At 39.2% G+C, this 22386-nt stretch overlaps 3 protein-coding genes across 10 annotated transcripts in view; 2 read left to right on the forward strand and 1 right to left on the reverse strand.

The window, feature by feature from the left end:
* BBOF1 (basal body orientation factor 1) overlaps positions 1 to 5256 on the forward strand; it is a 29265-nt gene extending 24009 nt beyond the window's left edge. The window contains exons 9-11 of one of the 2 annotated variants that reach the window (XM_010976521.3): positions 313 to 387; positions 556 to 670; positions 5115 to 5256. In XM_010976521.3, coding sequence (XP_010974823.2) covers positions 313 to 387; positions 556 to 670; positions 5115 to 5126 — 202 coding nt within the window. In that variant the 3' untranslated portion in view covers positions 5127 to 5256. Of the gene's footprint in view, positions 1 to 312; positions 388 to 555; positions 1511 to 5114 lie in introns of those variants that run through there. The other variant, XM_064486106.1, reaches the window with a different exon arrangement.
* ALDH6A1 (aldehyde dehydrogenase 6 family member A1) lies at positions 1085 to 18276 on the reverse strand. Its single transcript, XM_010976522.3, has 12 exons — positions 18134 to 18276; positions 12926 to 12985; positions 11818 to 11892; positions 11491 to 11652; positions 11184 to 11262; positions 10478 to 10780; positions 9364 to 9485; positions 7835 to 8024; positions 7442 to 7623; positions 5749 to 5928; positions 5254 to 5352; positions 1085 to 3115 (listed from the first exon to the last, which is right to left on the reverse strand). The coding sequence occupies exons 1-12, from the start codon at positions 18182 to 18184 to the stop codon at positions 3011 to 3013; spliced, it is 1608 nt and encodes a 535-aa protein (XP_010974824.2). The 5' UTR covers positions 18185 to 18276; the 3' UTR covers positions 1085 to 3010.
* Positions 18277 to 18562: 286 nt separating this feature from the next.
* Positions 18563 to 22386, forward strand: part of LIN52 (lin-52 DREAM MuvB core complex component) — a 118880-nt gene continuing 115056 nt past the window's right edge. Inside the window, exon 1 of one of the 7 annotated variants that reach the window (XM_064486108.1) lies at positions 18563 to 18790. In XM_064486108.1, the coding sequence (XP_064342178.1) occupies positions 18760 to 18790 (31 nt within the window). In that variant the 5' untranslated portion in view covers positions 18563 to 18759. The remainder of the gene's footprint in view (positions 18791 to 22386) is intronic. The other 6 variants (XM_064486107.1, XM_010976520.3, XM_064486110.1 and 3 more) reach the window with 6 other exon arrangements.

Raw genomic sequence — 22386 nt, forward strand, 5'->3', positions numbered from 1 at the left:
TTTTTTGGCTTTGCTTTTGGTCAGTACTGATTCAACATTGCCTCTCACCATTAACAGCTATTGTGTGAGTATCATCATGATTATCTTCATAAATATTTCCATTTCTTAAGTTCAACATGTCTCAACTTTAAGAGAATATAAGTTTAAATTAACTTGCCTAATATTATACTACCTCTATGTGTGTGTAAAAGTTCATTTTTGAAAATAAGATGCCCATCCAACTGAGGCATTTCCATTTAGCAGTTTTAAAATGCAGCTGAAGTACAGGGCATAAGGAGACACTGCCTCATTGTTAACTTATACCCACCACAGGAAATACAGCCAGAGTTCTAGACCTCCAGTTCCAGACTACGTTGTTCCTGATGATGGAAAAACACAGGAGTCTGGGTAAGCTCTCTTGACAAAGCAATGAACGTGAGCCTGATCACAGTGGTTGTTGTTGGCATCATATGCACACCAGAACTGAGTGAGAGTAATATAACAAGTCTGTTGTTCTGAACCAAGTTCCATGTGTGTATAGTTGTTGATAAGTCTGTTACTTTGTCATTATTGCAGGGATGAAAGTAAGCCTCAAGATCAAACCTTCATCACCCAGCAAGTGCCAGTCTTCGACTCCTCTGGTGAACTGGTGTTACCCAGTATTCAGGAAGGATCACAAGAGTCTGACATAGTAAGGCGTCTGTAATCTAACCAAACAATACACATAACTGTTCCCCTTCCCCATGCGGTTTCTTGCTAAGTCCCAGTTCTTTTCTCTATTAGCCAGGAGCTCTGAGGGATCCAGTGAAATTGTAATAACATTAGTATGAGATCATGGACATTTTAATAACAATATCCACACTAAGGAAGGCATATTATACTTAATGCAAATGCACAAGTGTGCCTCTTTTAGTGTGGAAAACCTATAAATTGCCTTTTGAAATATATAGCCTAGCCAAAATATATACTATCCTTTATGTAAGAATAAATATAATGACCATGTAACTCTTGGCTTTGGACAGAGATGGGAAGTCTGAGAAACTATAAGCTAGCAGACAAAGGCATTATAAGGAAGTATGGTGCCATAAAAAAAAAAAAAGCCAGGTTTTCTTTTTATGAGCGTTTTATTTGTAATTTATTATACATGATCAGTTAGTACAATATAGAATCTGAGAAATTTCAAATGAGGCCACATCAGAGCAAAAAGAAAATAAAATATTGAATTTTTAATCTGCTACTAGCATGAACATAATTGTACAGATTTTTTCCATCTAAGAAATACGAAATTCTTCTGAGTAGCAAGTAGCCAAATAAATTGATTCTAATTAGAGCAACACAATTCTGATTAGTTTTTATTTCTTAAGAGTGATTTCCCTTAAATATAAGGAAAACTTAGACGTCTCTGTGATTATATTTAATTCCATTTGGAATTTAGACAATATGACCTTTTATTCAACCCAGCCTGTAACTGTTGGATTGGATTAAACATCACTACCAGTTGCTAACTGATAAGAGATAAAACAAAGGGCATTCTATCAAGAAATTATGAATTTCTATTGCCTCATCTTTAGGAAGGCAGATCCAAAAAAAAAAAACGGTGTCTGTGTTGGGGGTGGGTGGCCAGTAGGGTCGTAAGTGTATTTTATCAAAGTTCAATCACCTTAAGTGATCGAAGATTTTGACATTCTATCTGGCAGGTGGTAGTAATAAGCCTAAAATCTACAGAGTGCACAAACATTTTCAAGGTTTTTACCACCCTTAATTAATTGAACACCCCCGCCCCCACCGTTGGAATAGGTTAGCATTATCCACATGACCAATGAGGAAGCAGAAAAATAAATGACCTATGTCATCTGGCTGAAGACCAGCAATTACTCTATCACATCCAGAAGCCTTCTCCTAGTTCACTGGGTGAAGGTCATATCAGAAACACAAGATTCAACTGGGATGGTACAGCAGAGAGACAGAATCTATTCTGTTTAGCACAGAAATTTCTGTTCTGACTATATCAAAGAAACAAAAAACATACAGACAGGTGAATTAATGGTACCAGAAAAAACTGTCAAAGCATTTCTTTTACTACTTCACATATAGAAAGCTTTGAAATTTCTTAGGTCCCAATCAATTACTTTAAGGTTTCTTTCATGAAAAAGTGTCACAAATGAGAAATGCAGGCAAAAGGAAAAAAACAACATAAAAAATTTGGCAAATAATACCAGGTTAGACTTACTTTAGGCACTTACTTTTGTCCACTTTCACGGCTGGAACATCCCTTGATTTCTGGGCCTAAAATAACTATTTATATAGTTTCGTAAAAAAAAACAAAAAACAAAACAACTTATTGGCATCTGAATTAGTGACTGAAGCATTAATGATTGCTGAAGAAATCCCTGAAATTTAACACTTGGCACATATAACAGAAAGTTGATTTATCCGGTGTCTACTGAGGGATCCTCGAGAAGTGGTTTTAAGAAGCAGGAACAGTGACAATGATAAAATTAGTGGTCAAAAATCACTAAGACAAACTGGCATTCAGCAGGAAACAAAGAAACAGTTGTCCCAACTGTGGGACAAGTAGAAATGGATTGTATCTTGTGTAGTGTGGGATAAATGAGAGGCTCAGGAGAGCTTGGCAGAGGGATCTCACCCACTGCCATTTACGTAGGGCTGTGTTTGAGGATCAACAAAAGGGTGAATTATTTTTGACTTATTTCCCCATCTAAGGGAGCCTCCCCCAAAAAGGGAAGAACTTTTAGAAAACAGGTCTAAGCTCTTATTCCAGATAAGCATTTCACAGTTAAAACAGTTACCTCAAAAACAAAATTACGAAGAGCAAATGAAAATCTGATTTCAGAGTTACACTAGGAGTTTCCCTATTGGCATCTTTGCAGGCGCTAACAGTCCTGAGACAGATTTTAGTTACAAAGTATTCCAATCCCAGGGATCTGATCTGAGCAAAGTTGGCAGCTGGAGTTGTTCAAGAATAAAGGGAGATTACTCAGGACGGACTGAGTCTGCAACAAATTTGTTTCTAACGGCCCATGGTAGGCATGACTACAGCAGGTGAGGAAAGAGTAGCATCTTCTTCTTTCCACTGAGAAGTGATAGTTTTTAGCTGAGTGTAGAATTGGATGCCCTAAAGAGAATAAAGGAAACAAACAAACAAAAAAACAGAGTTAGCATATATTCCTGGGGGGGTCCCACGATTCCTCTTCTAATCAACTTTTGAAGGAGGTGCTGTGAAATGTTATTCACAATCCTACTTGAAGAATAGTGCAACCAAAACTCAATATATTGTTCATGAGATTATCTATGTAAAACATTTAGCATGTTACCTGGCACATAGTAAATAGTCAAATCTTACCTATCGATGTGCTGTAACTAGCCAAGATCATCTAAATGCAAAAACTAAACAATGGAAACTGTTAAAATTGTGACATAATGCGCAGCTCATAGCAATGTTGTGAGGGGAAAACAAAACGACACACAGACATTCCTGCAAAGCAACTGCTGTTCAGTAATTGTTATTTTGTTGTTTCTTCTCTCCTTCGCATGGAGAAGAAAAAGGAATAAAGGAATGAAATTTATATTAGGCTGTTTCTGATATTTGTCAGTGATAAACAGCTCTATACTGAAATAGTAAAATCCATAATATCTTACAAATTCAAAGTAAAATTTCTGATATTATTTATACACATTCATTAAATCACCTATAATACATGAGTCAAAAAAATTCAGCATATTTAAGGCTTTATACATAGTTTATAAGAATAGGCTTGAGCAAAAGAAAATAGACTGCACAGATCTAACACATAAAATCACTAGCAAGCTAGAAAGATATTGTTAGGAAAAGAAAAACACCAGCTTGATTAAAATACTCTTCTAGAACTATTTGACAAAATCTGGGCCATATTAATATATTGAAAACAACTTTAGAGATTATTACATACTTTCAATATAAGATGCAACTAAAGTTTACACTTTATTACGTGAGAATGATTCTTTCATCTCTTCTTTCCAAAATGCAAAATAGCAATTTAATTACCTAGGGATTTAAGACTTCAAACTGCATATAAGGTCAGTCTTTTACTCCGAGAAGCCTCATTTAGCAGAGTAACTTATAGTAATTAAACAAAGACATAGGAGAAAAATAAAAACAAAAACAAATCCCAACAAACTATTTTAAGCAATTGTTTTACTCTGCTTCCTTTGAAAGAAATTTTTAGTAATATCAAACTAGTCAGTTTTACAAAAACCATGACTAATGCACAAACTGGATGATCCACCTCCAAAAAACCAAAGTGTTTCTTAACCCGTTGGCCACACTGTTATATTCTGCTATGCAATCCCACTGTTAATTTATTATTAACCTATAAAAGGGAGACGTATATAGAAAACAAGTCATTTATTACTAAAGGTTCTAAAATGGTGTGTTTCTATGGGACTACAAAGAACTTCCACTACCCCATCTGTCCAGCACACATTTGGGTACTTGCTCTGTGCCAGGTACTGAAGATAAGTAATAATTACAGTGTGATGAGGGCTTAATTTGGCTTAAATAGTCCTACATGACTTGCCTCCACCTAACCTCTCTAACCTCATCTCTTACCACTCTCTTCCTCATTCACTTACTGTGCTCCAGCCCATTTCTGCTGTTTGAACATGCCGAGCCTATTCTTGCTTTAGGATATATGCACTAGTTGAAGGATGTGGTAATAATGGTAATCTGGTTTCAGATCTACTTTTTGTTGTTCAGTGCTGTATTTATAGCACTTATATTATAGAACAGTGTTTGATACACAGAAGGTGCTTAATACAATATTGAGTAAATGAGTAACTATTACAGGAGAAATGTGTGCAGTGGAAGCACATGAGGATATATTCAACCCAGTCCTAAAGGGGATCGTGGTGGTCAGAGGTGATTTTCTGGAGGAGTTCCTGCTTTAAACTGGTGGTTAAGAGTTAGATAAAAGGGGGAGAGAGGGGAGTCAGGAAGAGAGGGTAGCAGGCAGAGGAAAGGGCATTTACCAAGGCATGGACTTATTCATGCTCTTTCCCCAAAATTCTGTTGCCTTGAGTGATTCAGGAAGAAACAGCTTCGGCAAAATTCTGTTAGCTTTTACATTTTTTTCTAGGGGACCTACTGACAAGCACTGCTGAACAACATGTGACCTCACAGAAGCTTCTGGCAGACTCTTCCTTGCAGAATCCTTGTTCCTGTATGTTCAAGAAGGTCTCTTAGAGGAGAAGATATTTTTTTAAACTTGAAGTTACCTGTTTGCCATAGAAATTGGTGTCTCCCCTGAAGGAAGATCGAGAACCGGTGAATGAGAACATTGGCAAAGGCACTGGAATGGGGACATTCACCCCCACCTAAAGCAGAACAGATACACATCAAATACTAAGAAAAAGACTCAAATGAAGGAGCTCTCCATTTAGAAGCACAAATGCTTGGCATCAGAGAGACCAATCTTTTTTTTTTTCCTTCTACTTTCTTAAAGCCTTTACTTTTGAGACATGACAGGAAAATGTCTTACAGGAACACATGGAAAAGTAGTACATGATCACAGTTGAAAGTGAAGACAAGAGAGACCAATCTTAACTACCCACCTTCCACCCCATCTTCCATCACATGAGCTTTTATTCCTAAGGAAGAAATGGGGCATTGAGGGACATGACGGGGCAGTGACTGATCACTATTTACCTTTTCCCCTTACACAGGAAACAGTAAATCGCTACAAGAATCTCCTAGAAATTCTGTTCACAGACCTGTCCGACATCCACCAGGTGGGAATATTTCCGAGCAGTGGCTCCATTGGTGGTGAAGATGGCAGTTCCATTTCCATATGGGTTGTTGTTCACAATCTTGATGGCTTCATCCAAAGTGCCTGTTTCCAGAACCACAAGAACTGGGCCAAAAATCTCCTCTTTGTAACAGGTCATATTTGGCTGCCAGGAATGACGCATTCAAAAAAGAAGTCAGTATTTTATGCTTATTTGGTACTTTATTATCCACTGCTTACATGAACAGCTTTAATGTTAGTAATCTCTTTTCATTTTAAACCACCTATTAAAAAAAGTCATTTCTTGCTGTGTTCTATCTTTCAAGCTACCAGTCATACATATAACTTGAAATTCCTAGTAAGTATAACTATACTCCTTTCGTTTAAGCACTGTATTTTTAGGTCTCTTGACTCATCACTAGCTTCCTCTTTTAGGCCTGTATTACTTGTTTATACAATTGTTATGTTACTGAAAATAACATATTTAAAGAAACTCTGTGCTAAGTTTTCTGTAACATAAACAATCCATTTTCATTCATTCCTTTGCCCCCCCAAATGAGTCTGTTTTTTATATTGATATCAGGTCACATTAAACATTCAAAACATCCTTCACCACTGTAGCGGGTCAGCTGTGTTAGTTGCTGATAAGTGGATGTTTCCTTAATGATTCTGTGGCAAGAAATTTCATAATTTCTACTACACTTACATTCAACTCTTGATCATTCAGGATTATAGTAGGATTAGTGGAGATGTATGAATTAAAAAAAAATTAAAAAGCCTCCTAACCTCAATTTGGTCATTAAATTTAGCTGAGTGACTTAAGTTTTGATAAATAAAGATCAACACCAATTCTTTTTCTTTTGTCACTTTCTGGTGAAGATAGAGGTATTCAATAAATATTGGGTGGTTGATACTGATGGAGACACTGCAGTAGCTATAAGGTCAGCAGCAAGAAGGAGAGGGAAGAAAATTAACATTAAAAAAGTAACAAGTATTGGAGGAGAGGGGATAGCTCAGTGGTAGAGTCCTGTGCTTAGCATGCACGAGGTCCTGAATTCAATCCCCAGTACCTCCATTAAAAAAAAATAAAACCTAATTACCTCCCCTCCACTCCCCCAAATAATAATAAAAAATAAAGTAAAAAAATTTTTTTTAATAAGTAACAAGTATAATGTACAATAGGGATTGACAAAATAATGGCCCATGGGCTGGATGTGGCTTGCTGCTTGTTTTTGTACAGCCCACAAGAATGGTTTCTACAGTTTTTAAATGGTTGAAAAAAATCAATCATGACATATAAAACTATATGAAATTCAAATTCCATTGTCCATAAATAAAGTTTCACTGGAATATAACCACACAATGTTAATGGCTGCTTTAGCAGTAAAATGTCAGAGTTGAGTAGTTGTGACAGATTATTTATCCCTGCAAAGCCAAACATATTTACTCTTTAGCCCTTAATGGAAAGTTTTCCAGCTACTGGAATAGTTGGAAGAGGTTGGGAGTCAAGAGGGGAGACTCATTCAGACTTGAGATAAAATAACTGAGTAATCTTGGCAAGAGATGAGGTCTCTAGTCATTAAATATCTTCATTTATAAATTGAAGGGATGAGATTCCATTGCCTCCAATGGTGCCTTAGCTCTCATATTTGTGAAATAAATAATCTAGAGTTGTTCACCGTGACATTTGAGATGATGGTTGGTCCAACAAAGTTCCCATTTTCATAACCTTTGACTTTAATATTTCGACCGTCAAGAAGGATAGAAGCTCCCTCCTTTGTTCCACTATCAATCAGATTACAGACTCGCTCTTTTGCCTGGGGGGTGATCAAAGGGCCAAGATCAGCTCCAGGCTGGTCTCCTGTAAAACAACACAGAAGTATGTAAGGTCTTCACTAACATAAATTATGACTGCTAACTAAAGATGAACCCAAATGACAAGCAGTACAGTACAAAGAGAGGCAATGGTAAGAATAAACATGCTTGCTCCCAATGGGCAAGGCCAATGCAAAAACCAAGAGCTTAGTGCTACAGACACACAGGCTAAAGGAGCTAGGCAGATAACAGGTTACCTGCATTGACTCTCAGGTTTTTGGCATGCTCTACCAGCTCTGGGAGCCACTTCTTAGATTCTCCCACAAGGATCACTGTTGAAAGAGCCATGCAGCGCTGACCAGCAGCTCCAAATGCTGCCCCAACCAGCTGGTTCAGAGTATTTTCCTTATTGGCATCTGGCATGACTACTCCATGGTTCTTGGCTCCCTAAGACAATACAGAAAGTACATGAATCTTCCTTGGCAAATACAATTAGGCTAAGAAACAAAAGAATCTGAGATTCAAATGAGAATTTCAGGAAAGGATTAGAGAGTTTATCTTTTGTTACTTTGAAAACAGATTTATTATCATTTTGATACTGCTGAAGTCTTGGTAACATTAAGCAAGTCTCCAGGTAACTTCACTTTCTTAGCGGAAAAGTTGATAGATGTTTATTTACAACAAAACCATTATCAAAACCAAACAACACTGCCCCAGTCACATTCAGTCCAACTGACAGGCTAAACTTCATCTAGGAACCAAGGAGAACTCCCTTCTCTTTCCTAAGTTAGATAGGAAAGCATGTGTTGTCTGTCAGGGTTTCCAGTTATATGAAGAGCAATGTAAACCAATAGCTGCTAGTAGCCAGCTGAAAGGCAAAACCTCCTGATACATAATTTCTGGAAAGAGGTTCCCCCAATTGGCTTGCTTCTGGATATACAGCCTCATAAACTTCTATATAGGATGACAAGTGGTCATTTCCACATGTTTCCAGATACAACTATAGCTAAGTGCATGAATATAGACCATGTCTGCTACTTAATTGTATCCTATTACATGTAGTGTAATGTTAGACACAGAATACATTCAAGAAATATGAAGTGAACTGGGAGAGGTATAATTCAAACGAGTCAAAACACATTCAGCCATGAAAATAAATAAGTGGACATATTATAAGCAGTTTCTAAGCCTGTGTATAGATGGCTATCATTTATGCAACATTAGTGGAATGGTAAGAAAATGGCAACTGGATATTATATTTAGTATCAAAGAATTGCAAAGTATTTGGCAAGGAACTGGTTAGTAAGGAACAGCAAAACTATGCAACCAAGTAAATCACACTCATTTATCATATGCGGTATTTGGCTCTTTTCAGTGCCTTAAATAGCCTTGACTTTTAGGGAAGATCATATATTTAACAGTAGTGGTTAGGATATGCCTTACAAGAAGGAAAGATAAAGGGCTAAAAGCATGGTATGAAGGAAGCAACAGGGCCAGAAACAGAATTTGGCTGTTATTGCTGAAGCCCAAGGAATTTGAATAACATTCTTAAGGAGAAATGTGACTTCTGTCACCAAGATTACCCGGATAAGATAAGAGGTAATTAAAGTGACTGAGAATAAAACTCATCACAAGGTTCGTGCTTAAAGGGAAGACAATCAGGATGAATTGTGAATAAACAAACATTGACATTAGAGTGGGAAGCATGGCCACTTTGCTGAAAGGCTTTTTCAAGGTAATTTTAATATACATAACAGACTTTTGGGGAAAAAGAATAAGAAGTCACCATATTGGCTTGAACTCTCTTGCCATGTCTTGACCCTCTCTCGAAGATGTACTCTCCTGCCTGGTTGGAGCCAACAAAGCTGATTGCTTTGATATCCGGATGATCGCAAATGAAGTTCACAGCTTTAAGAAGAAAATAAATGATTACCACAAAGGAACAAAGGGTTATGGGCTTCTCAACACAGCAAATGCCCCCTTTTCCCACTGTTGTGAGTGAGAGGTTTCATACTTTTGTTTTTCTACCCTGGATTCCCATTTTGGAGTCCTGTCCTTGTTCTCTTAAGTTCTTAAAGCTACAGATTCTATTTAGCCTCTCTTTATTTTTCTGATTTGCTAGTCTAGAATTTCCACTTCTAACTCTGAAGGCTACAATTGCTATTTTCCAGCAAAACAACAGCCTTTCAATACTCGACTCTTCCTTTTGTTGTTTAAGAACGTGATATTTCCTCAATTGTCACTATATCCCGGGGCTCCCAGATACTATTGTGCCCTCATGTGAGAGGCAATATAGCATAATCTTTAAAATCCAAGGTCAGCCTTCCTAGGTATACATATCCTAGCTTTGACAGTTTCTAGCAGCAAATCACTTAATTTCATTCTGCCTCAATTTTCTTTTATCTGTAAAATGGGAAACTAATAGAACCTACCTCAAAGGGCTGTTTAAATGAGATAATATATAAAGATTAAATGAGATAATATATAAAGGCAATAGGAACAGTGCCTGAAACACAGAAGCACTTTTTAAGCGTTAGTATTATATGAATTAGAAGGACTTCAGTACCACTGAGGTCTATAAAATCTGAGTTAAATATCCTTATAAATTCTCTCAATACTGAAGTGAAAACTTCCTCTTTAGTCTTAACTGTGTCTTGCCCTAATCATATTACTTTGTTCTAATGTATTCTGTAGGGCAAGAACCACAGCTACTCCCTAGAGAGTTACCTTAGCACCCAGAGATGGCAAAACAGTCAACAAACATTACCTTCAAACATGGAGGTTACTATTAGTAAATCCTTTCCTCCCTAGACTCTTCATCCTAAAATACCCCATCACTGACTCAACACCCTGACTTTTTTGGTAGCTGGATTAAGTGTCACGTGCAGAGGGGCAGTTACCTTCATGTTGTCCATGGATGATATTCAGTGTTCCGTCAGGGGCACCAGAGTCCTGGAGCAACTTGGCGAGAAGCATGGTTGCTCCAGGGACTCGCTCTGATGGTTTCATTAGGAAGGTATTTCCACACACCATGGCTACGGGAAACATCCAAAGGGGGATCATGGCAGGAAAATTGAAGGGAGCAATGCCTGCACACACCCCCAGAGGCAAACGGTAGGAATAAAGGTCCATGTCTTTGGTGATAGATGGCATGGTCTCTCCCAGCATGAGGGATGTCACACTGCAGGCATGCTCAACCACCTCTGGAACAGAAAAGAAGCAGTCAGGCCACCAGCCCTGCACACTGTGCACTACTAAGCTTCATCATGCTCTAGTTAGCTCTGCGTGGCGAGGCCAATGCAGAGGGAAGAAATACTAACTTGCTATGTAAAGGAGCTGTGTAAAATGAGATTCTCTGGGGAAAAAGACAGTGAAATGTATATACCAACTGGAAGATCATCTGAGTAAAATAAAGAATGAAGTAAACCAATCGCACAGATATCTGAGAAGTATTGTCATTTTCCACAAGTATTAAAAAAGATATCATGGGATAGCAAAATATACATCAAGGAAGGAGCAACCCCTCATTCTGGGATCTTTGCCTCTAATATTCCTTTGCTCCCTCCCAAAGGTCCCTGCACTCCCCACGAGGGACTCTCAGCTTACGAAGGCCTCGAAATACATCTCCTTCGGCATCAGCTAGGGTCTTCCCTTGTTCCAGCGTGATTATCCTGGCAATTTCTTTCTAGAGAGAAAACACATAAATAGAAACCAATGCAAGAATGTGCCTCCTTTTAGTCCTCAGGCAGCCAAAAAAGAATAAAGCTGGCGGAGAAGTAGTATAAGGGAGAGAGCCATGCTCTCTGTCTCTCTGGATTGTAGAGTCAGGGAAGGCTGCTACAAGGGCCTCTGAGGGAGTGACAAGTCTCCCCTAGGCAACAGTTTAGAAAATTATACCATTCAGATTTCTTACCAAGTTTTCTTTAATAAGTTGTTGATAGCGGAGCAGGACCTGCTGACGGCTTAATATTGAAGTGTCTGCCCATGCGGGAAAAGCACGTTTGCAGGAAGAGACTGCTGCATCCATTTCAGCCTTGGTGGCATGAGGGACCTGACCAATGACCTCATTGGTGGCCTGATGGGAAAAAGCAGCACATCACCCTTTGCCCCTGCCTCACTTTCTCCATTTTTCACACAGGCACCAGGGCAGACAGGTGTGCTTCATAATAGACACCCAGATCCCGATTTTCCCACCATGTTCCCAGAATTCTAGGCTAAGTCCCAACGCAGCTTAGCTTACTGGATTGTGGATGTCGATCCATTTGTCACTTTTGGATTCTACAAATTTCCCATCAATGAAGAGCTTTACAGTTGGCTGTGGGGAAAAATAACCCACAAAACTTTGTGTTAGTTAATTGTTTTACTTCTCTCTTTCTTTTCAAAAAGAAGGAATTGGGGTTGATACCTGAACCTTCTGCTCTTCAGAAATGTTACCACTAGGAAAGAGATACACAGTACACTTGTCTATAGTGCTTATTAAGATGTGGCAGAGCCCCTCAATACCATGATCGCTCTGTAAATGGGAAATGCTCTGCTAATCACACAGCAGAACTTCATAAGTAAACACATATCACTGAGAAGCTTGTGCTGAAAAGCAGCAGACTCTGTGAACAAAGATTAGCTACTGTGACTCATTGGCCCAGCTGACTTTCTGTCACATTACTATGAGCATACATTACCTTTATGATCAAAGGATTTTTTAAAATGTTTCTATCTGTGTAGTTTTTCTGAGAAGTAGCTTGCTTTCATTAAAATTGCAAAAAAGGTGAAGGACTACTATGTTACAGCATGTGTGTACTTTCACATAAAAAGGATTTTGAGCACCAGTCATTATTTAGTAGATTTTAGTTACTGCAAAAAGCTGACAGATAAGTCTGTAAAAACAATCCTAAAGGTCTGAAAGAAGAAGACTGTCAGGATCAACAAAACCTCCAGAAGCCATGAAAATCTTTGTATCTTTTCACACAGTAACCCTATTTCAGAATGGAAATAATAGAAAAGAAGGAAAAAGACTATATAAATAAACATTTGCTTTATAATATTGAAAAATGGAATCAATGTAAATGTTATTTGGGAGAATTATTAGTTAATTCAGGCTGCATCTACTTGATGGAATATTATATAGGCATTAAAAACCATAGTTACAAAGACCATCATATAACACTGGAAATGCTTGCAACAAAATAGGCATAATGCTTGCAACAAAATAGGCATAATATGAGGTTAAAAAACCAAGAAAATTTCACATAAACTCTGACCACAATTATGTAAAAAAGATAAATGGGAATACCCCAAAATTACACTGAATTCCTTCTCAGAAGTCAACCTTTACTGCCAAATAAACTCACCACTGAAGAAGAAGAAGAGGAGGATGCTAGATGCCACCTGGAGTATACCCCAGAAGAAACCTGTGAGGAAAAGAATGATTATTTTGATAAATGAGAGCAGAAAATTATTAAAAATTTAGTAAATGGCTACTAAATGTTTAACATACTAGTTATTGTGAGTATATGAAAAAGGACTTGGTGAGTCTTTAAAGAGAAAAGTTGGGAGACTATGACATAGCAAACTATGGGAGAACAATAAACCATAATGATCATGTGCTCAATTTCCAGGACTTCCCTGATTTAAAAAAAATTTTTTTGTCATTAGACCATATTTTCCTAATGTTTGGCCTGGTAAGGTAATCACCATAAATCTAATAATATGAAAACAGTTAGATAGTATATAATTAAGTGTCAAATGTATGTATAATATGCCCACATAAAAACCTAAACATGAAAATGTTCACAGTAGCTTTATAACAGACCCAAACTTGGAAATAAACTAAATATCCACAATTGGATGGATGAGTAGGGAAACTAATATAGTATAGCCAAATATTGGAATACTTCTCAATAATAAAAAGGAACAGACTATTGATACATGTAACATCACGGATAATTATAATTATACTGAGTGAAAGAAATCAGACATAAAAAAGAGTTTATACTGCATAACTGCATTTATAAAAAACCCAGAAAATGTAAACTAATCTGTAGTGTCAGAAAGTAGATCAGTGGTTGCTTAGAGACGTGGGGGAGAGAGGGAGAAGGGGATAAAATGGAAATTTTTAGGGGGGTGGTTATGTTCATAGTCCTGCTTGTGATGTTTTCACAAGTGTATACAAATGTTAAAACATCAAACTGTATACTTTAAAATATGTAGTTTATTTTATGTCAATTTTATTTCAACAAAACAGTTTTAAAAAAATGCTACATGTACCTAACAGGAAAAGAATGTGTTGTATAGATAATATTTGAAAGGGTAGAATCAACAAATGGCAGGGGATGGGGTTATAATAGTCTCTTAGAGTCACTCTCTCAAAAAAACAGTTTGCATATATGCTATGGAAATTGTTTTAAGAAATACTGAAGTCTAATCAAAGTGAGCAAACTGAAATACTCAGGACTGCGATATAAAAGGAACCTGCAATCTAATAATCTATTACCTTGTCTGAAGAGATGCTGTGTTAACCAAAGGGTACAGGGCTGTATGAAGTACAAGAATCTGTGTGCCAACCGCATTGCCCAGAGGAAAGGGTGCTGGTCCTTTGGGCCAGCAGACAATCCTTCCAAATGCCTAGTCCGCTTCCCCACCCATGCCCCACAAAGGCTATTTCAAACTATCAACTCTCCTGGAGACCACCGTTATCTTATTAATAGTCACGTTCCCAATACCAACAGAGTACCTGGTACACAGTAGGTGTTCAATAAATATCTACTTGGGCCACTTTTTCTCTGCCTTCTTTGCTGGTTCATTCTCCTCTACCTGGCCTCTAACTGCTCAAGTTCCTGAACAAGGAGCATTCCCAGCTCTCCTTGGGTTATTCCATCAACTCCAGTGGCTTAAATATCTAGATCTCAATGATGCCCAAATCTATAATTCACCAGAATCATCCTCTTCAGGTAATACTCACAAAACATCTTCACCACATTTCTAGTTGGATGTTATTTAGAGACATGTTGAAAAAGCTGACCACCTCATCTTCCTTCCACCAACTGGCTCTGCTTCCTATAGGCCGCTTTTCAGTGAATGGGGCTCCTATCCACCTAGTTGCCCAATCAGAAACCTGAATGTCACCCCAACTCCTCCTCCCCAAGGAGAAAGAGCTCCTCAGTGAATCAAATAAGTCCTGGCAATCTGTCCTCCCCAAAGTCTTTGGAATGTACTCCCTTTTCTCTACCCCTCCTACCATCATCCTAGTCTACACCATCATTGACTCTCACCTGGACTTCAATAATAGTTTCCTAACAGGTCTCCCAGCCTCCAATCTTAAACCTTCTGAATCTAGTTTCTGTCCCATTGACAGAGGGTCTTTGTAAAACACAAACCTGGTCAGATCACTCTTTTGTTTAAAACCCTTCAATGGCTTTCCACTGTCCTTGGGATAAAGCTCTTAATGTTGCTTAGAAGACTACATAATATCTTGACTTTTCTAGTTTCCTAGCCTGCTGCTTTCCTCCTTGCTCTCTCTATGCTATAGCCATTCGGAGCATGTTCTGTGCTCACACTGCCCTTGCACATGCTGCCCCCTCTTGCCTGGAACTGTTTCATCCAAGCTGCTTGGCTCGCATCTATTCCTTAGCTCTCTCTCTTTGGGTGCAGGTGCAGGTCAGTTCTGTAGGCTTCCTAGCAGGAAGTTGAGGAAGTTCTCATCTGATAGTTTTTGTTTTCTCTGAGGTAAGAAAAACAAGGTTAACTCCTGAGAGTGAGAGGGGAAGTAGCTGAGTTGGAAGTTCTTAAATCTCAATCTCAGACCTAGGCTAAGTACTTGATTATGGAGTTCATAAAACACCTGAATTCCTCTAGTTTTCATATCATATTAGGAATAATAGCTTGTTTAAGTCTCTCTCCCCTTAGATCACTAGACAGTTGTGTTCTTAGGCCCTCATACCATTCCTGGACTAGACTAAGTGCTCAGTAATATTTTGCAAAATGAAAGAATGAGTGCTCACCAAGCAATTGCTTGATATTAATTTTGTTTCATGTAAATTTTCTTATAGGGCAGAAAATGCATGGATCAGCCAACTTGAACATTCTAGGCCACTTAGTTTTATTCTGTCCCTTGCACATAGGCTCTCTGCTGTCAAGAAGGCATAAAAGGCACTGCATCTGGTATAATAAAACATTATCATATAGTTTTGACAGGTTAGATCTCCTCTCTTTTCTTCATTTCCTGAGAAACACTCATTAGCACTGTTGCTGAAAAAGCTATCCTATGTCCAGTTCCACAAACTTCTCACTCTTTAGATGTTTATTTTGTACTTGCCATTTCCTTTACCAGGAACTCCCTTCTCTGGCTAAAGCCTCCTGGTCTTATAAGACTCAAAACCAGATCATCCCCTTTGGGAAGCTTTTCTTGAATTGCACAGGTTTCCCAATGTTCCTACAACACCCTGTGCACACCTATTGTTTAGCATTTATCATTGCATTACAACAGGGGAGCTTTCAAAGAGTATTTTATTTATCTCTCCTTTCCCAAAGTTTGGGACAATGCCTGACACAGAAAGAGATTCCAAGACTTAAATCCTGAAACCTCAGCCCCATCAGTTACTAGTTGGGAGACTTTGAATATCTTTAGTATCAGGTAATTTACTTCAAGAACATTCATTAATTCTAATCTTCACAAATATTCTTAAAATTAGGGAGTGGTGGAGCTGGGATTGAATCCAAGGACGACAGTGATGCCTGTGCTCTTTTTACCACATCACGGAGGAAAGTCATTGAGTCACTTTCAGACCAGTTTTCTTATCTCCAGGTAAGAGTGACAATATCACAAGGAGCAGAAGTTTTAGGTAAGTTCTACCAGCCACCATAAAAGATGCTGAATAATTAAAATAATTGAAAACATGAATTCTCTCCTTTACAGATCCTTAAGAATTCTCCAAAATTCATGACCGCCAGAATCTAGACTACTCTTTATCAGAGTGTCATGTTACAGCAACTTCTAGTTGGCTAAGAATGACTATTTCTGTTCTTTTCCAGGTCAACTCAGAGTTTCTTCAAATGAATCAGAAGATAGTGCCTATTTCCAAAATAAAGTACTTGGGAAGGCAGATTCTTCTCCTTGATGCAAAGGACAAAATACCTTCTTAAGGCTCTCAATGATGCATGATGGCAGCAGGGAGTCAAAGGAAAAAAGTCAGTTTCAGTAAAAGATTTTGAGAAGTTGGTAATGGAAAATATAGGGTGGAAACTGTTTCCCTACTACTGCAAAAAAAAAAAATTAGATAAACAAAACTAGGATCACATCAAGAAATATACGAGTAAAGCCAGATCATTTGACAAAACTTCCAACCCATTCTCCCCACTGTCCCATGAAATAGCACATTTAAACAGGAAGCTTTGCTGACTCTACTAGGAATCTTAAAAATGCGGTCTCTGCATTAGAACTCACTGAAACCTGGTAAATATTAATATTATCTACAAGTCTGGCAATATAGAAGTTCCCAGGCTGGATATAATGAGTAAGATAAGCAAAGTTGTTTCTTGCAGGTTCGAGAATGTAGCCTGCAGTCAATCTTGCCTCATAATCTAAGTCCTTGCTAGGCTGTGAACAACAGGAGAAAGAGTATGAGCACATGCTATGAGTTGGAAAGCACATGCTTCAGGCATGCAGCTCTTGTAGCTAGACCACCTATCCTTAGGCATTTCAGAGAAGACCTAATACTTCCACCCCCACCCCCTCCCCGGTGGGCAGAGTTGAGTCACACTATGAGCTGACTTTGGAGTGGGAACGTGGAACTTATGCTTCTTGTCTTCCTTGGCTCCCATTTTCTATCACTTGTTTTAGAGACCTTTAGTCCTTTGCATGTGCTTGGAGCAAACTGGTCACATTAATATGTGTCCTTATTCATGGCCGACATAAACACTGTAACTTTGCTGAGAGAAAGTTAAACTGGAAGTCTTGGCAAGCAAGGGGACAATCAACAGCCTGTGGAAAATACAAAGAGCCACAGCTGGGAAAAATAGCTCAGCAATTTTCAGCAAATGGCTGCTTTGGGGGAAAACCTAGTGTACACTTCCAGAAGGAGATTCAAAGTTCATTTACTGACCCTCGCCCCTCGTGTGCCTCCTCCTCCCACCTTTACCTCCGATAGTAGACAGTGAAGTAGGGTGGGGGAAGGGAACAATTTGGAAACTTCTATCAGATAAAGAACGCTAAGAAAGGTGACGAGGAGAGTTTCTGGGTAGAGAGGTGGCTGGTGCAGAGGTGAAAGGGAAAGACAGTGGGCAGACCAAGAGAGGTGAGGGCAAGAAAGTGACAGCAGGGACAGGGCAGGGCTGGAGGAGGAGAGTGGGCCAAAGCCAGAAAAGGGGAGGCTCAAGAAAAAAAGGGTCAGGGGTGATAGTCCCCGGTTGGATCCAACGAAGGTGGATACTGTGAGTAGTGGGCTAGGGCCGCACAGGTCCGATGGGAACAGGAAGGTCGGCCAAGGAGGGGTTGGCTCAGAGAGTGGACGCAAAGGACCCAATTCCTAGTTTCGCGACCCCTCAGCGCCATCCTCACTCGCCTGCAGGATCCGGGCCCGCACTGCCGCCGCCGCCACCACCACCGCCGCCATGGTTCTCGGGTCCCTCTTCTCAGCCCCTCACGCCTCTCCTGCCGGAATGCGTCCAGAAGCGCTACTATTGCCAGGCCTCGCCCCTGCATCCTGCCGCACCTCCTCATTGGTGCAGAGGACTACTTCTCCTAGCCAATCACTCGCCCTGACACCTGACTCCACCCTCTCAGTCCCAGTCCTGGTGTATACGATTGGCCAGAAGTGATAGAGCTCTCGCCCCCTCCCACTTCAACAAATTCTGTTGGCGGAGGTAGGGACGACGCCCCTGACTTGGGTACTCTATATTGAGCACACGGGAAGACGCCCCCGCACCCGGAACTCCGATTGGCCACAAGCAACTGCGGCCCCACCCACTCACTGAGGAAAGTAAATAAGACCCTCCAAGAATTTTTCAGTAGCTCCACCTCATCCACTGTGCGAGGGGGTGTGGCTAGCCTTAGAGGCGGGGCTAAGGAAAGATTGCCCTATAGGACGGGGAAACCAGACGCGGCAGCGGATGGGGGATAGGGTTTCTCCTTGGGGGCGTGGCTTGTGGATCCTAGCTTTCCCGCCGACGGTTGGCCACGTCACGTGACATGGGTTGGAAGATGGCGTCTCCCACAGACGGTAAGAGCCGGCTTAGAGAGCCTTCGCCTGCAACCTCCTTCTATGCTCTCCTGGGAACTTCCACTCTCCGTCTGCCCCTAGGACTTATACTTCTTTCTTGGGCTCCTCTCCTTCCCCTTCCACTTCCACTTCTTCTCCATAGGATGCGGGTATGTCTTCAGCCCTCCGGTTTTTCACAGCGGTTCCGGAGGTGCCCAGTTTCTCTGCAGTGTACAGGAGGGTAGAGGAGGGTACCCGCTTGGGACCCATTCTGGGCAAAAGGAGGAGGGTCGCCCTGGCCCTCCTTTAGCCCCATTTGGGTGAGGCTGAGGGCCGAGAAGGAGATACTCCTGGGGGAAAAGAGATGCCTTAGTGTAGCGTTCTCCTTCTCAGAGGGCCCCATTGAAGGGTCGATTCCCTTCTCTTTGAGCATCTGGAACGATTCTCTTAAACCCTAGCTAGGGTTGGTAGCTGACTAAATCCTGGGACTGAACTGCAAGAGAAACGTGATTCTCTCCTGTACTTAGATTGAGACCGTTGCCTAGGAAGCAAGAGAAGCAGGAGACCCTCTCGGTCCCTTGCAATGAGAGTCCCGAGAAAAATGAGAATTGAGCTTTTTAACGTAGTCGTGCACACGTCTCAGCCTATTTTGCTTCATGTGTTGTTTCCTAAGGCTGAGTGGATTAACGATATCTTCTTATATGTTGTCTAAGATGCAAGTCATCTCAGATAGCAATTGAATGGTTTTGATATACCCACAGGGTTTTGCGCTCGGTTCTGCTTTAGGTTTCGGGTCTTGCAGTCATTTCTGAACTCACTTAATTTTTGCTTTGACCACCTCCATCCCCATGTCCATTTCACTAATAGGTAATTTACTGTCAAACAAAGGCATTTTGTGTTTGGGAGGAATCTTAGAAGTTCATTTCAGGAATGAGGAAATTGAGACCAGGAAAGCTATACTGAGTTTCTACTATATGAAAGGCATTATATTAGATGCTTTGGGAGAGGAAAAGATTAGTCAAACAAGTAAACACTTGCAGTTTCAGGCCTCATTTAAATGTCACCTCCCAGAGAGGCTTTCCCAGAACACAGTGTCTGGAGTTGCCCCTCTTCACCATTATTTAAGAAAGTCACCATATTTAAGATAGACACCATTAAAATTGCCTATCTCAGTACCTTCATTGACAGCGTAGGTATTCTGTTAACTTTGCCCCTTTCACAAAAGATTATAAATTCTAAGTCTATCTTTTTCATAGTTGGATCATAGGGCTTAACCCAGTGCTTGGGAAGCAATAGGCCTTTGATTCACATTTACTGAAAGAATGATTAGCTATATACATAAATTGCATATTAGTCTAATTTTAACCGAGTCTTAAGTGTTTTGAGTACAGGTACATACTGTATAAGAAATGGGTGTTGGAAAAAAAATTATGGGGCTTGAGCATCAAAAGCGATTCTTTCTTCTACTTGGATGCTCTCGTTTAAAATGTGCTTTTCTTGCCAGAAAAAAAAGCATTGAAGATGTCAGCCAAGGGAATGGGGAGTTATTGTTTAATGGGTACAGACTTTCAGTTTAGGAAGGTGAAAAAGTTCTGGCAATGGATGGTGATGATGGTTGCACAACAATGTGAGTGTACTTAATGTCACTGAACTGTACACTTAAAACTAGTTAACAAGTTAAATTTTATGTTATGTGTAGAAGTAGAAGTAATTACTATTAAAATTTTTAGTTTATTACTAAGTTGTTTTTAAGTTTTGTCCCTTATGTTTGATTTTCGCTGCCTTCTCTCAATTTCTTTTCTTCATCTAGGAAGAATATTGGAAATATATATTTTTTCCTTTGGCTTTCTAACCATCTCCACTGTCATTCTACTTACACACTTGATTTTTGAAAATTTTCATGCTAATCTTTAACAGAACTTCACTTTTCTCTCCTTAGTCTTTGTAATCAGAGAAAATTGAGTTGAGCACTTTGAACGTAAATTTAGCTTCTAAATAAGTATCTCAAAGTATCTCATCCTAAAATATCCCACTGCCTAGCTCTTGCACTTCTATTTTTAGTGTTCCACCTGTTTCTGTCTTTAAGATTTAATTCAAATTATCTTGGTATAAAAATAAATTTAGGTCATTTACTATTTGTCTGTTTAATGCCAAATTTGCTGGGATTTCTTTGAAAAGGAGAAAATGGAAATCTAAGTAAAGCCATTAATTACTTAATGTATGAGAATAACACTATAAGCAGAGTCTGAGTAATGCCCCAGACTGTGGTATCATAAGGCCATGCCTGTTGGTTGTTTCATCCTACCCTTGATAAGTTTATTTTTGTTATGATTGAATTTCCAATCAGTAATATTCCATGGGAATTTGAAAATTGGCATTTTGTGTTTTACACAGCTTTTTATTTTTTTTAAACCATTTTTGGATGTTTTAGTTAAGGCAGTTTATTAGAGTTGAGTTCTTCACCAATTAGAATGCCATTGGAAATTCCCTTAGAATAAATACATAGATTCAGCTAACATCCATCTTCTCAGAGAGGTACAATAAAAAGAAAAGAAAGAACAAAAGAAAAAAAATATTTTTCTCAATTTTAATGAGGACTTTTAGGATTTACTCTTTTAACTTTACTATATATCATACAGCAGCGTTAGCTCTAGCTGTCATGCTGTACGTTACATCCCTAGTACTTACTTATCTTGTAACTGGAAGTTTGTACCTTTTGACCACTGTCCTCCAGTTCACCCTCTTCTCACTCCCTACTTCTGGTAACCACAAGTGTCATCTCTTTTTCTGTAAGTTTCTTGTTTTTTAGATTGCACATGTAAGTGAGATCATACAGTATTTGTCTTTCTCTGATTTATTTCACTTAGCATAATGCCTTCAAGGTCGCAAATGGTAGAATTTTCTGATTTACTTATGATTGAGTACTGTTCTGTTGTGTGTGTTGTGTATGTGTGTGCATATATATATTTTTTACAATTTTTTCATCCATCAGTGGACACTTAGATTGTTCCCATGTCTTGACTATTGTAAATAATCCTGCTATGACCATAGGGGTCCCTTAGAGTATGTGGAAAAAAAATTCAGCTTAATGAAAAACACATGTTGAAAAATTTTATAAATATGTACATTTTCTGGGGAGTGACTCCATAGCCTTTTTTTCCCAGATTTTCAAACATGTGACTTATCCAGAAAATGTTAAGAACTATCATCTATATCATTAAATAACCTAATTAATTCAACTAATTAGTATACTGAGCACACAATATGTAGTCAACAAATGTTAACTGTTGTTAATATTGAGCATGTACTGTGTGCCAGAGCAAGAGTGGAGAGGAAATGGTGTCAAAGAATTAGGCAGGGGCTGGATCATGTAGGATTTTATAGGTCGCATTAGATATACATTCATGAATTTAGCTGGGAAGAAGTCCTTTCAGCTGGAGAGTGACATGAACTGGTTGACATTAAAAAAAACTGTTCTGGCTACTTCGTGGTGAATACACTTAGGGGTAAGAAGGGGAAGAGGTAAGAATGGGAGCAGAGAGACCTGTTAAGAGGTTGTTGGAGTAGTCCAGGAGAGACATGATGGTTCCTTGGTTAATTAATGTGATTTCAGGGTG

The sequence above is a fragment of the Camelus dromedarius genome, chromosome 5 (genome assembly GCF_036321535.1).
Source record: "Camelus dromedarius isolate mCamDro1 chromosome 5, mCamDro1.pat, whole genome shotgun sequence".
Lineage (NCBI taxonomy): Eukaryota > Metazoa > Chordata > Mammalia > Artiodactyla > Camelidae > Camelus > Camelus dromedarius.

Excerpts from the sequence above, each read along its gene's own strand:
- ALDH6A1 (XM_010976522.3), bottom strand. The coding sequence starts at position 18,184 with ATGGCGGCGGTGGTGGTGGCGGCGGCGGCAGTGCGGGCCCGGATCCTG. Across the intron at positions 10,781-11,183 it reads AGATGTATTTCGAGGCCTTC|AGGTGGTTGAGCATGCCTGC; the intron begins GTAAGCTGAGAG and ends TTTCTGTTCCAG. Across the intron at positions 3,116-5,253 it reads CCAATTTCTATGGCAAACAG|GGCATCCAATTCTACACTCA; the intron begins GTAACTTCAAGT and ends TATTCTCTTTAG.